Source organism: Lithobates pipiens, unplaced genomic scaffold (genome assembly GCF_037356315.1).
Source record: "Lithobates pipiens isolate NorthernLeopardFrog02 unplaced genomic scaffold, aLitPip1_a1.2 Scaffold_22, whole genome shotgun sequence".
Taxonomy (NCBI): domain Eukaryota; kingdom Metazoa; phylum Chordata; class Amphibia; order Anura; family Ranidae; genus Lithobates; species Lithobates pipiens.
Genome location: NW_027507784.1, coordinates 309141036 through 309153396, shown reverse-complemented (window position 1 = coordinate 309153396; position 12361 = coordinate 309141036). Strand labels below are relative to the sequence as shown.

Genomic DNA, 12361 nt, shown 5'->3' with positions numbered 1-12361 from the left:
ACCACTAGCTATTTGGTACACAAAAGTTCTTTTCAGGACTGGTATAGGTGTTAGGTGTTGATAGGTTTGCTGTGCTGCTGATTCTTGCAGCAGCCTGAGTGTCTTTTGTTAGTTTAGAGAAAGGGAAAGGACGGTGTATGCTACAGGGACAGCCAGATTAGTCTTTCATCATCATCATCATCATCATCATCATTAGCTGTTACTATCAAGGTCCACAAAAGAGCTGTTCCAGTAACCACTAATCGTTCTCTTTTTTTGCCAATTTGTATAGGGACAGGAAGGAAGCAGTGTTGTCAGGCAGTGAGGGTAATTTTAAAGACTTGCTGTTATTATTAGTTCCACAAAGGTTCTTTTCAGGACTGGTATCAGTGGTACAGTAATAGGCTTGTACATGTATAATATTCTTTCTTCCAAATATAGAAAGGATATTATACTTGACTGCTGCCCTTCTGCTGCAGTCTGCTAAACATTCACAACTCACTTGTTCCACAAAAGTTCTTATAAGGACTGGTAACTTGGTATAGGGTGCTACGGTACATAGGCTTGAGTGCGGTACAGTCTGCTGTTCTGTAAGGACCGCTATCGGTCCACAATAGATAGGGTTGACGTGCACCACTGCTGACCGCTGCCCTATACTGCAGCAGTCCTTCAGCGGTATAGGGACTGACGTACAGTCTGCTAATCACTAACACACAACCTGCTTGTTCCACAAAAGTTCTTATAAGGACTGGTAACTTGGTATAGGGTGCTACGGTACATAGGCTTGAGTGCGGTACAGTCTGCTGTTCTGTAAGGACCGCTATCGGTCCACAATAGATAGGGTTGACGTGCACCACTGCTGACCGCTGCCCTATACTGCAGCAGTCCTTCAGCGGTATAGGGACTGACGTACAGTCTGCTAAACACTAATACACAACCTGCTTGGTCCACAAAAGTTCTTATAAGGACTGGTAACTTGGTATAGGGTGCTACGGTACATAGGCTTGAGTGCGGTACAGTCTGCTGTTCTGTAAGGACCGCTATCGGTCCACAATAGATAGGGTTGACGTGCACCACTGCTGACCGCTGCCCTATACTGCAGCAGTCCTTCAGCGGTATAGGGACTGACGTACAGTCTGCTAAACACTAATACACAACCTGCTTGGTCCACAAAAGTTCTTATAAGGACTGGTAACTTGGTATAGGGTGCTACGGTACATAGGCTTGAGTGCGGTACAGTCTGCTGTTCTGTAAGGACCGCTATCGGTCCACAATAGATAGGGTTGACGTGCACCACTGCTGACCGCTGCCCTATACTGCAGCAGTCCTTCAGCGGTATAGGGACTGACGTACAGTCTGCTAAACACTAATACACAACCTGCTTGGTCCACAAAAGTTCTTATAAGGACTGGTAACTTGGTATAGGGTGCTACGGTACATAGGCTTGAGTGCGGTACAGTCTGCTGTTCTGTAAGGACCGCTATCGGTCCACAATAGATAGGGTTGACGTGCACCACTGCTGACCGCTGCCCTATACTGCAGCAGTCCTTCAGCGGTATAGGGACTGACGTACAGTCTGCTAAACACTAATACACAACCTGCTTGGTCCACAAAAGTTCTTATAAGGACTGGTAACTTGGTATAGGGTGCTACGGTACATAGGCTTGAGTGCGGTACAGTCTGCTGTTCTGTAAGGACCGCTATAGGTCCACAATAGATAGGGTTGACGTGCACCACTGCTGACCGCTGCCCTATACTGCAGCAGTCCTTCAGCGGTATAGGGACTGACGTACAGTCTGCTCACTTCCTTGACCCAAAAAAGCACACCGTACTATATGCCCCTACCCTCCTCTTTGAAGAGGTTGAGCGGTGTCATATTTCTACTGGGGCTGCTTATGATATCCCTGTGCTGTGCTGACTTCCTCCTGGGGGTTCTTATTATGAAGGGATCACACTATCCCTGTGCTGTGCTGACTTCCTCCTGGGGGTTCTTATTATGAGGGGATCACACCATCCCTGTGCTGTGCTGACTTCCTCCTGGGGCTGCTTACGGTGCTGCTGTCAGTGCTGTATGTCACGGTGCTGCTGTCAGCGCTGTATGTCACGGTGCTGCTGTCAGCGCTGTATGTCACGGTGCTGCTGTCAGCGCTGTATGTCACGGTGCTGCTGTCAGCGCTGTATGTCACGGTGCTGCTGTCAGCGCTGTATGTCACGGTGCTGCTGTCAGCGCTGTATGTCACGGTGCTGCTGTCAGTGCTCTGTATTACGGTGCTGCTGTCAGATGCCTCTATCACGGTGCATGTGTCATTCCGGTATGTCACGCTGCTGGTGATCATCTCCTGCACCCTCTTCTTTGCCTACCCTGGTCCCTGACCTTCCCTCTCCTCCATTGCCTTCATTAGCTCCATAGTCCTGAATTGTTAGAACAATTTCCCAAATAAAATAAAAATGCTTGTAGTTATCGATCCCAAATTCACCTCATACATGTATTATGTCATTGTCCAGATGGTGGGACTACGTTTTACCCCCTAATAATTACCACGTGGCCGCAAATTCGACATGAAGGTTTGCAAAGTTCGCCTCCCATTGAAGTCAATGGGGCCCGCGGCGAACGTTCGGTTTCGCGAACGTTTGGGTCCGTTCGCATTTCGCTTTCGCGAAACGTCCCGTCGGAAGTTCGTCCATCACTATAAGTGAATAAACATAGATACAGATAGACAAATAGATTGACTGATCTCTTTGTCTTGTGCGGAACACTATAGCAAGATACCACACAAACGCAAAAATAGGAATTATTTTTTAATGTTTCTATAAAAAGAAATCTGATTGTATGCTATAGGCAACATCCCCATCTTTTGTTCTCGTAATCTTTTGAAAGTCTAGATTAAAAAATTATTTAGAATAGATAGACAAAAACTACCTAGGGACATACAGTGTATCTGGAAAGTATTCAGAGCGCTTCACTTTTTCCACATTTTGTTCTGTTACAGCCTTATTCCAAATTGGATTACCGTATATACTCGAGTATAAGCCGAGATTTTCAGCCTCTTTTTTGAGGCTGAAAGTGCCCCCCTCGGCTTATACTCGAGTCATCGCTGTCTGCCTGCTCGATCAGCGCGTCGAGCAGACAGACAGCGGCCATTCTATAATTCAAAAGCCGCGCCTCCGGCTCCGCCTTCGCCTGTGATAGGCGGAACACTGAATTTCCCAGCAGCCTGTGTTCCGCCTATCACGGACATCGTCTCATCCTCGTACTACGGACGAGGATGAGACGATGTCCGTGATAGGCGGAACACAGGCTGCTGGGAAATTGTGTTCCGCCTATCACAGACAGGGAGGCGCGGCATTTGAACAGGGGAATGGGCGCCGACGAAGAGCGGTGATCCTGGGACGGGACCGGACGGAGGCTCGGCTCGGGACGGGACGGGACCGGACGGAGTCTCGGGACGGGACCGGACGGAGGCTCGGGACGGGACGGGACCGGACGGAGGCTCGGGACGGGACGGGACCGGACGGAGGCTCGGGACGGGACGGGACCGGACGGAGGCTCGGGACCGGACGGAGGCTCGGGACACAGGTAGGCTGGACACACAAGGCCACACACACACACACACACACACACACACACGGATGGACACACACACACACAGGGATGGATGGATGGACACACACACAGGGATGGATGGATGGATGGACACACACACACACAGGGATGGATGGATGGATGGACACACACACACACACAGGGATGGATGGATGGATGGACACACACACACACAGGGATGGATGGACACACACACACACAGGGATGGATGGATGGATGGACACACACACACAGGGATGGACAGGCATATCTCACCCTCGGCTTATACACGAGTCAATAGGTTTCCCAGTTTTTTGGGGGTAAATTGGGGGCCTCGGCTTATACTCGGGTCGGCCTATACTCGAGTATATACGGTAAATTATTTTCCCCACAATTCTACAAACAATACCCCATAATGACAACATGAAAGAATTTTGTTTGAAATCTTTTTTAATTTATTGAAAATAAAAAAAGGAAAAAGATCCCATGTACATATAAGTATTCACAGCCTTTGCTCAATACTTTGTTGAAGCACCTTTGGCACCAAGTCTTTTTGAGTACGATGCTACAAGCTGGGCTATTTTTGGGCAGTTTCTCCCATTCTTCTTTGCAGGACCTCTCAAGCTCCATCAGGTTGGATGGGGAGTATCGGTGCACAGCCATTTTCAGATCTCTCCAGAGATGTTCAATCGGGTTCAGGTCTGGGCTCTGGCTGGGCCACTCATGGACATTCACAGAGTGGTCCAGTAGCCAGGCATGTACTGGTCATTGGGACTACCGGAAAGGGACAGTTGACCAGAAAGGGACAAACGCTTTGAAAATCAAGACTCCCAACCCCAAGATCACACCATGTCGAGTTTATGGGCACTATTTGGCGGAATTGTCTTAGTCTGCACTATTTATACCATCCAATTGGATGGTCACTTTCTTTGCCCAGTGTCATTTTAGGCAAACAAAGGGGGAAAAAAAAAAGATAGCTATGGCCAAGGCAAACTCTAACAATTCTTTATTCTTCTTTTACACTTTGATCAATGAGGCCCAAAATGCCACCCTAAGCAATCCAAAATGACATAACGATATTTAGAAAAAAATAATTCTCTATAACCCAATAAAAAAAAAAATCTCTATAACCCAATACGTCAGTGTTTACTTACCGCACAGATATTTGGAGAAAGAGACATTAAAGAGCTGCTGGCCAGAGGCCACATGAGGCCGGTCGCACACAGTAGAATCCGCCTGCACAACGCTAATCCCGCTCTTATTCGCCCAGCGAGGGAGCCATGATAGACGGCAGTCACACAACCATGGATTGTCACTAAGGTTTCTGAAATGAGCCCCAAAGGATCCAATCAATTAACAGCTTGTACAGTCTATGCAGTTTCTATAATTCAGATGCCAAATTTGCACAGCAGCTGGCCTGTCACCATCAGACAGCAGAGTGAAGCATCCAAAGAGTCTCTCTAATGGATCTAAGCCCAGATAAAAGGGAAATTCCAGCTTATTGTTTTCCAACAATTCTAAAGCACCAAAGCTACCAATCTGTGCAAAACGTATGTACAAAGCACTCATTTGCACAGCTGTCTGCTCTATCCAGGGTTATGAGCCTTTCTAAATGTATAAAAGTCACTTATCAGAAAAACCCAAATGAACTGCTGCTGAGTGGAAGATACAATGACCACTAGTGAGGTTGTTCAGGTAATCCCTAAAGCTAGCCATAGATGGGTAGAATTTCGAACAAAAATTCTTAGGAAAAGAATATTCTAAGAAAGTTTGTTTATTTTTCTAATCATTAGTGAGGTCAAACTAACATTTGTTTTCGACTCCAGTGATGAGAAAATTTGAAGAAGGATGGAAAATGTTTAATTAGAAGGAACAAATTTATAACATGTTATGCAGTTTCCGTTCAGTTCATTAAAGTCCATTTGTTCCAAAATTAAATGTTAAAAGAAAACAAACTTTTTTAAAAACAAAATTCAACGATCTGAGAATTTTTATATGAATTTTCCTAAGACTTTTCATTAAAAATGTCTATCCACCTATGGCTAGCTTTATTATGACAAAGTTTCTGAGATAAGCTGCCCATTTGCTCTTCTTTTAAAATGAAAGGGGTCTGGTTAAGGTGGTGTGGGCATTTTAGAGAGACCTTCCTTGGGTTGCTCCTTTGTACCAGACATATTCATCTGAGATGAGGCCATTCCTAGAACATTCTGGCAAAGAAATGCCTTGTACTACCCAAAGAAGAGCTGAAGACTGACAGGTCATAGAAAAGCCTGCACTGACCCCCTTGACTGTCCACTCCACATCACATGGAGGAGCAGTTAGGGTTGGGTCCCTTGACTTCATGGCCTCTGAAGTAGCTGTACCCTCTGCTACCGCTCTAGTCACATCCTAACCTATATGTTTACTCCATCCCAGTCAGTCCTCAACACAAACTGGGCATTCACAGATACCATAATCAAAAATATTTAGCATGTGCACTTACATTTCCGTTAGATTCTGCAATTGTTCAAAAAGTTCTTCGTTCAAGGTTTCAATGTTGTTATTAGAAAGGTCCCTGAAAACCAAAAAAAAAGCACAATTAGAAAGCTTTCCAAAACAATCTCTCTCAGATCATAAGCTGCCCCATAACAAAAATTCATTATCATGTGGTACACAAAACACCACAATTAACCACTTGACCTCCGAAAGGTTTTGCCCCCTTTGTGACCAGGCATTTTTTGCTATTCAGCACTGCGCTACTTTAACTGGCAATTACACGATCATGCAACACTTTACCCAAATTAAATTTATATCTTTTTTTTCACACAAATGGAGCTTTCTTGTAGTGAAATTGAATCACTGTTTTATTTTTATTTTGTGCCATTTAAACAAAAAAAAAAAATCTTAGTTTATGTTATAACAATTTTCTAATAATCTTTCTTCATAAATTTAGGCCAAAATGTATTAAAAATAACAAAAAACAGTGCCTATTATTTAGTCTACATATAAAAACAAAAAAAAACAAAAACAAACAGTGGTCATGGGACTTTATATGAGGCATGTCACTTCAAAGAATAAAAATACAGAAAGTACATAAAGTAAAGATTTTACTATACAAACAGTATTAAAACAATCTCAAAATACATGTTGCTATTTTAGGAAAAAGAGCCAATGAGGCCATACAGAGCTGACATATGGCACATGATTAATAGAATAAATTCATAATTGATAGATAACATCATTTTTCCATATATCAAATGAAACAAACAAGGCACTGCTACATATAAATAAACGCAATATACTTATTAAAGATGTGCTATTTCAAACAAAGTGTGAAAAATGTCTGTTCTAATTTATTCCAAACTATATATATAGTGGGAAGTCCAGCCAGATGTAAAACAGATCTCGTTTAACACGTTTCGTCATCTACATCATTTGAAGGTGTGGCCTAACAACGCGACATACCATTCTTATATACTGACCCAATGCAAGCTATTAACCCCAAGAAAACCCCGGGTAGCAGACACTACCCGGACCACCACCACCCGGTAATCATAACATAGCTGTTAACTACCTGCTCATCCAGGCTGTGTCTGCTACCCGGAGTTTACATGGAGTTAATAGCTCGCATTGAGTCAGTATATACATATAATGGTACGTTGCGTTTTTAGACCACACCCTTAGACGACGTTGACGAAAAGCATCAAGGTGGGCCAAGTGACTGCCAGTTGTGACGTCAGCACGCAGTTCGGGACATGGCTTTCGCTATCGCCAGAGAGCAGAGCAGAGGAGCGTGTGGTAAGACAAAAGCTTCTGTTTGGTGCTTTAAATAGCATGCTAAAGCCGAATATAGGTGATAGCCATTTTATAGGTTCCTCTGCATTATAGATTATGTGGCTTTGAGATGCAAAGTTGGCTGACTGTTTTGTCAGGCGATAGGCTAACGAACCTGTAAATATTGAAAGCCAGGTTTAGATGACACGACTCCTTTAACATTGGTTGAGCTTCATGGGCAAGTAGACCTGAGGCCCATCCAATCTCTTTCTTCAGAAGATTTGATCATGCAGTTTAACCAATTGGAATCTCAACGATAGCAAGTGGAGAGAAGCAGTATAAAAATAGCTATATGGGACATTGAGGGAGGCTGGACTGAATACTGGAGTGGGAACCTGACCGGGAGGTGGAAGGGAGAGAGCTTGACAAAGGTGTACCTGGTGAGACCCTGACTTCTTACTGAGATTGGTGATAGCTTGACAGAGGAGTAGCTGGTAGACCCCGACTGAATAGCCAGATTGGAAGTAAGACTGGAGGGGAAGCTGGATTAGAGACTCCGTTGTGAGACCCTAACTGGAGGCGGATTAGGGAGTGTGGTAATATTTGAGGTGCCTGCTAGCCAGATATCTTTCCAGTTTATGATTTCTGGAGTATATTGTCTTTGGCTTTATAAGCTTTTCTCTTCTTTGGTACAGAGGTTGTATTATTTGCTAGCATCACATTCTCCTGTTAATGTGCGTCTGTAATGTTTATACCTCTAAAGTATTATCGGTTATGTAATAATTCTTATCGGAGACTGAACTGTTCAGAGAGGGCTCTGTGGCGCAATGGATAGCGCATTGGCGTTCTAGTTGGTGGAGACTGAACTGTTCATGTTAATTCTGGGTACAATAGAATCTCTTTGGCCTACAGTGTGTGTATCATTGCTAACCTACCCCTAAAAAAAAAAAAAAAAAAAAGAAGTGGGCGTGGACTAATAGTATTGATATTATTTATGAATGTCCTTATTATTTGTGTAATCACCCCCCCCCCTTTTCTTACAAAGTAACTAAAATGATTGAAGCCACTGGATTTAAATAACAAGCTCCTAGCCTTTTCACGTTGAGGGATCAGCATTAGTTACCTCCTTAGTTCTCTTAGTACAGGTCTCCTTTAGGGTTGCACTGATACTAGTTCAGCTGCCGATACCAATTATTTGTACAAGTATCTGTACTCGTGCAAATGCACCGATACCTGAAACCGATACATTTTGGCTCGGCTCTTTGAGCTGTCAGTGGGCCTCCCCAGTGTTAAAGAAGTCCGGTAATTGGAGCTGTCAAAAAAAAAAAAAGTAGCCGACAATGTTTATTAAAGCGGAGGTCCACCCTAAAGTGCACCTCCGCTCATCGGAACCCTCCCCCCTCTGGTGCCACAATTGGCACCTTTCAGGGGGGAGGGGGGTGCAGATACCTGTATAGTACAGGTATTCTGCACCCACTTCCGGGATAGCTCTCTGCAGAAAGGGGCGTAGATTACGCCCCTTTCCGCAAGTGCCCCGCTGCCTGCTGGGAAACACACAGATCCCAGAGGCAGCGGGGACCATCCTTATTGCGCAGCGCGATTCGCACATGCGCAGTAGGGAACCGGGAAATGAAGCTGAAAGGCTCCATTTCCTGATTCCCATACCCAAGATGGCGGCGGCAGCACCCGACAAGACGATCTAGAGATCGGCTTCGGGTGCCGACATCGTGGGCGCGCTGGACAGGTAAGTGTCACTATTTTAAAAGTCAGCAGCTGCAGTATTTGTAGCTGCTGGCTTTTAAAAAAAAAAAAAAAAAAAAAAAAAAAAACGCGGAGTCCCGGCGGACTCCCACTTTAACATCATTGCTCAGCTCTGAAACGCTAAAATAAAAAGAAACATTGTTTCTTTTTGTATATTTCTGTTTCTTCGTCTGCAGATCAAAGGGATGAACAAATGTTCCTCTGCTTAACCCCTTAATTTACTCTAATCAGCCTTAATTAACTCCCTATTCTCCTCCATTTAATTATTATTTTCCTGCTTTTTTTTTCTTTTGCTCACGTCTATTTAATAAAACGATAAACAATTAAAACTTTTTTTTTTTGTTTGCTTTGTTAGTGAATATTTTTACACATATATATTAACATATATTTACACATTTCACATTGAAAAAGCGCTAAATAAAAAAAAAAAAATCAAATCAATTTATTTCATTTCTAAATAACTTCTCAATGCTTTGTACCATTTCTGACAGTTGAAGTTAAAACAAAACAGTTGCAGTAGGTATCAGTGATTGGTATTGACTAGTACTAAAATAAAAAAAAAATAAAAAAAAAGATCGGTGCTTGTATTCATTGTAAAAAAAAATAAATGGTATTGGTGCAACCCTAGTCTCCTTTAAACGTAATGCCAGGAAGCATCTGCGTTTACAACAACAGGTCAAGTTGTAAGAATGGAGGTGGACAATTGGGAATTGTAAAGATTATTCACCACCAAAAAATGAATCATTTGCCTGACATGGTAGGCTGGGAGATTAAACATATTTTTATGTGATTTTTAATGAAACGACTGACACTGACCTCATCGATCTCGGCACATGCATGGGACGCCATGAATGCGGTCTTTGGCAGTGGCGGGTGGGAGAGAGTGCTGTGAGTACGTTGTCAGTGAGCGAGCTCTCCAGAGGGCTTGCTGGACTATTGAGAAGATTGGAATTGTGTAAACTTTCCCACGGATGCAGCGATGGTGGTGAGGTAAGCCTGGCTATGACCCATCCGGATCTCAAACCCCAAAATAGCTTAAAGACAACACCTGCCCACTGCATTCTGCCTGGCCGCCTTGTGTACATGATGTAGCCGATTAACCCACAGCATGCCAGGAAAAAACTAAATCCATCATAGCATGTGTACATGACATGCCATCTGCACTCTACTCCATCTATAACTGGCATCATTATATTGTCCATACTACCCATCCCAGTTGTAACAAAACTGTCCTGACTTGAAGCGCATTTCCACCTTTGCAGTCAAATTTGAGAAAACCCCACTCAGTGTTTGTTATGTGTTCCCATCTGCACAGCATATGTAAAAAAATGTATTTCTTACTTTTTTTTTTTGTGTAATCAGTATTTATTGCAATATAACAGAAACAGAAACATGAAATACAAGACAAGTCCAACATCACATTCAAGTGCAATACTGATCGGCCTCGAAAAAGGCCGCTCTAGGGTCAGTTAAACAGCATGTAAGTTGAACAGAGAAACGTACATAAAGAGAAAGGACATAGAGTCGTAAGGAGTGGGAGAATGTCGTGGGTATACATATAGTAGGTGAGTTGGTGAAACCTTATAGTTGCAAGGGCAAAAAGAAACAAAATTACCCCAGTAGGCCCCGGGATTACTCCGGTATAAAAGTTACCTGAAAAATGGACACCTTCCCGGCACTAGGGTAGAGGGGGGGGGCCCTAACAGCCGTCACTTACTTTTTTTTAATTAATGCGATTTGGCTTGTTGAGTGTTTGAACTACAAACTTCAAGCAGAAATTTGCTCAGGTGTGATCGGGGGCCTAATCGCCACTGTTCATACCTGAGCATTCTGTCGCCTGAAGCAAAACACCTGTCGTTCAAAAAAGTGTGAGCTTCTTTTCGGCAGATCGGGCCTCATAGACTTAAATGGTAATGCCTGAAAATGTGTCACATGAGTAGCTCTCCACCCCAATCTCCTCCACCTCTCCTCACCTAGGGCTTTCTATTGGCTGAACAAGGGGAAAGGGGAATGAACAAGCCCCCCCATACCAGGTCACCTGCCCCCAACATGGAGGGAGAGTGTGCTTTGTTGATAGAATGGGGACAAGGGCCTCTTCCTCACAACCATGGCCTGTGGTTGTGGGGGCCTGTGGGCAAGGGGCTTATTAGAATCTGGAAGCGCACTTTAACAAGCGGGCCCCCAGAAAAAAAAAATACACTTATTGGGATTTTTTTTTTTTTTACCATAAATATGTAGCAAAAATATGTAGCAGAATACATATTAGCCTAAATTTATGAAGAAATTTGATTTTTTTAAAAACATTTTATGGGATATGTTTTATAGCAGAAAGTAAAGCCATGAAAGGGGGTAAATCTTCCAGAGGTCAAGTGGTATACAATTTTCTTGTACGATTTTCCTTTAGATTCATAAAAAACATATAATATCAGGTCAAACCTAAACACTTGAGGTTTGTATGGGCTACAAACTACATAATTTAAGGTAAATCTAAAGGAAATTAAATAAGAAAATTGTACTTACAAAGCAGGGAAACCATGTAAGGGTTTTAAGCAAGTAAAGACACCTAAAGCGGAGTTCCACCTAAAAGTGGAACTTCCACTTATTCGTCTCCTCCCCCCCTCCAGTGCCACATTTGGCACCTTTCAGGAGGGAGGGGGGGAGCAGGGACTTGGCTTCACTGCTGGGTTCCCTTAACTGCAATGGTGGCAACTGCACCTGACAGCCGTTCCAAAGATTGGCTGGGGTGACGACATTGCGGGATCCCTGGACAGGCGAGTGTCCATATATTAAAAGTCAGCAGCTGCAGTATTTGTAGCTGCTGACTTAATTTTTTCGTGGGGTGGACGGACCTCCACTTTAAATAGGTAACAGCCTTTTTTTTTTTTTAAGTTATGTTATGTTCATGGAAATGTGTAACAAATACGTAAATAGGTGTTATTCCAGTTTGGCTGCAAAAGTGGAAATACACTTTAAGGGTTTAAGGTTGGCTGCCATTGCAGACCTCCCTTCATTAAAATAATCTTTTATTTGTCCAAAATTACCCTACATTTGCAAATCCTTTGCTGTCCGATTAGGCCAAAAGGTTTTTTTTTTTCAGATTAAAATTTCTTTAAGTGCTTTCTGAGTCACTGATCTGCAACAAGTATACAGGCTATGAATCTTTCAACCAGAAAAAGCCAGGAAAACTAGCATTTTCGGAGTAGGTCTGCAGCGACAGCCTCTAGGTTTCTCAGTAGAGGTATCTGCTAAGGGTGTTTCTCCACAAGTAAAGTTGTGTCCAAATGT

The 12361-nt window shown here is 43.4% G+C and overlaps 1 protein-coding gene across 1 annotated transcript in view; it reads right to left on the bottom strand.

The window, feature by feature from the left end:
• The window catches only part of PKD1 (polycystin 1, transient receptor potential channel interacting), a 243841-nt gene that overhangs the window by 143328 nt on the left and 88152 nt on the right, over positions 1-12361 (bottom strand). The window contains exons 2-3 of the mRNA XM_077449362.1: positions 6045-6116; positions 4717-4886 (exon numbers count right to left, since the gene is read on the bottom strand). Of these exons, the coding sequence (XP_077305488.1) occupies positions 4717-4886; positions 6045-6116 (242 nt within the window). The remainder of the gene's footprint in view (positions 1-4716; positions 4887-6044; positions 6117-12361) is intronic.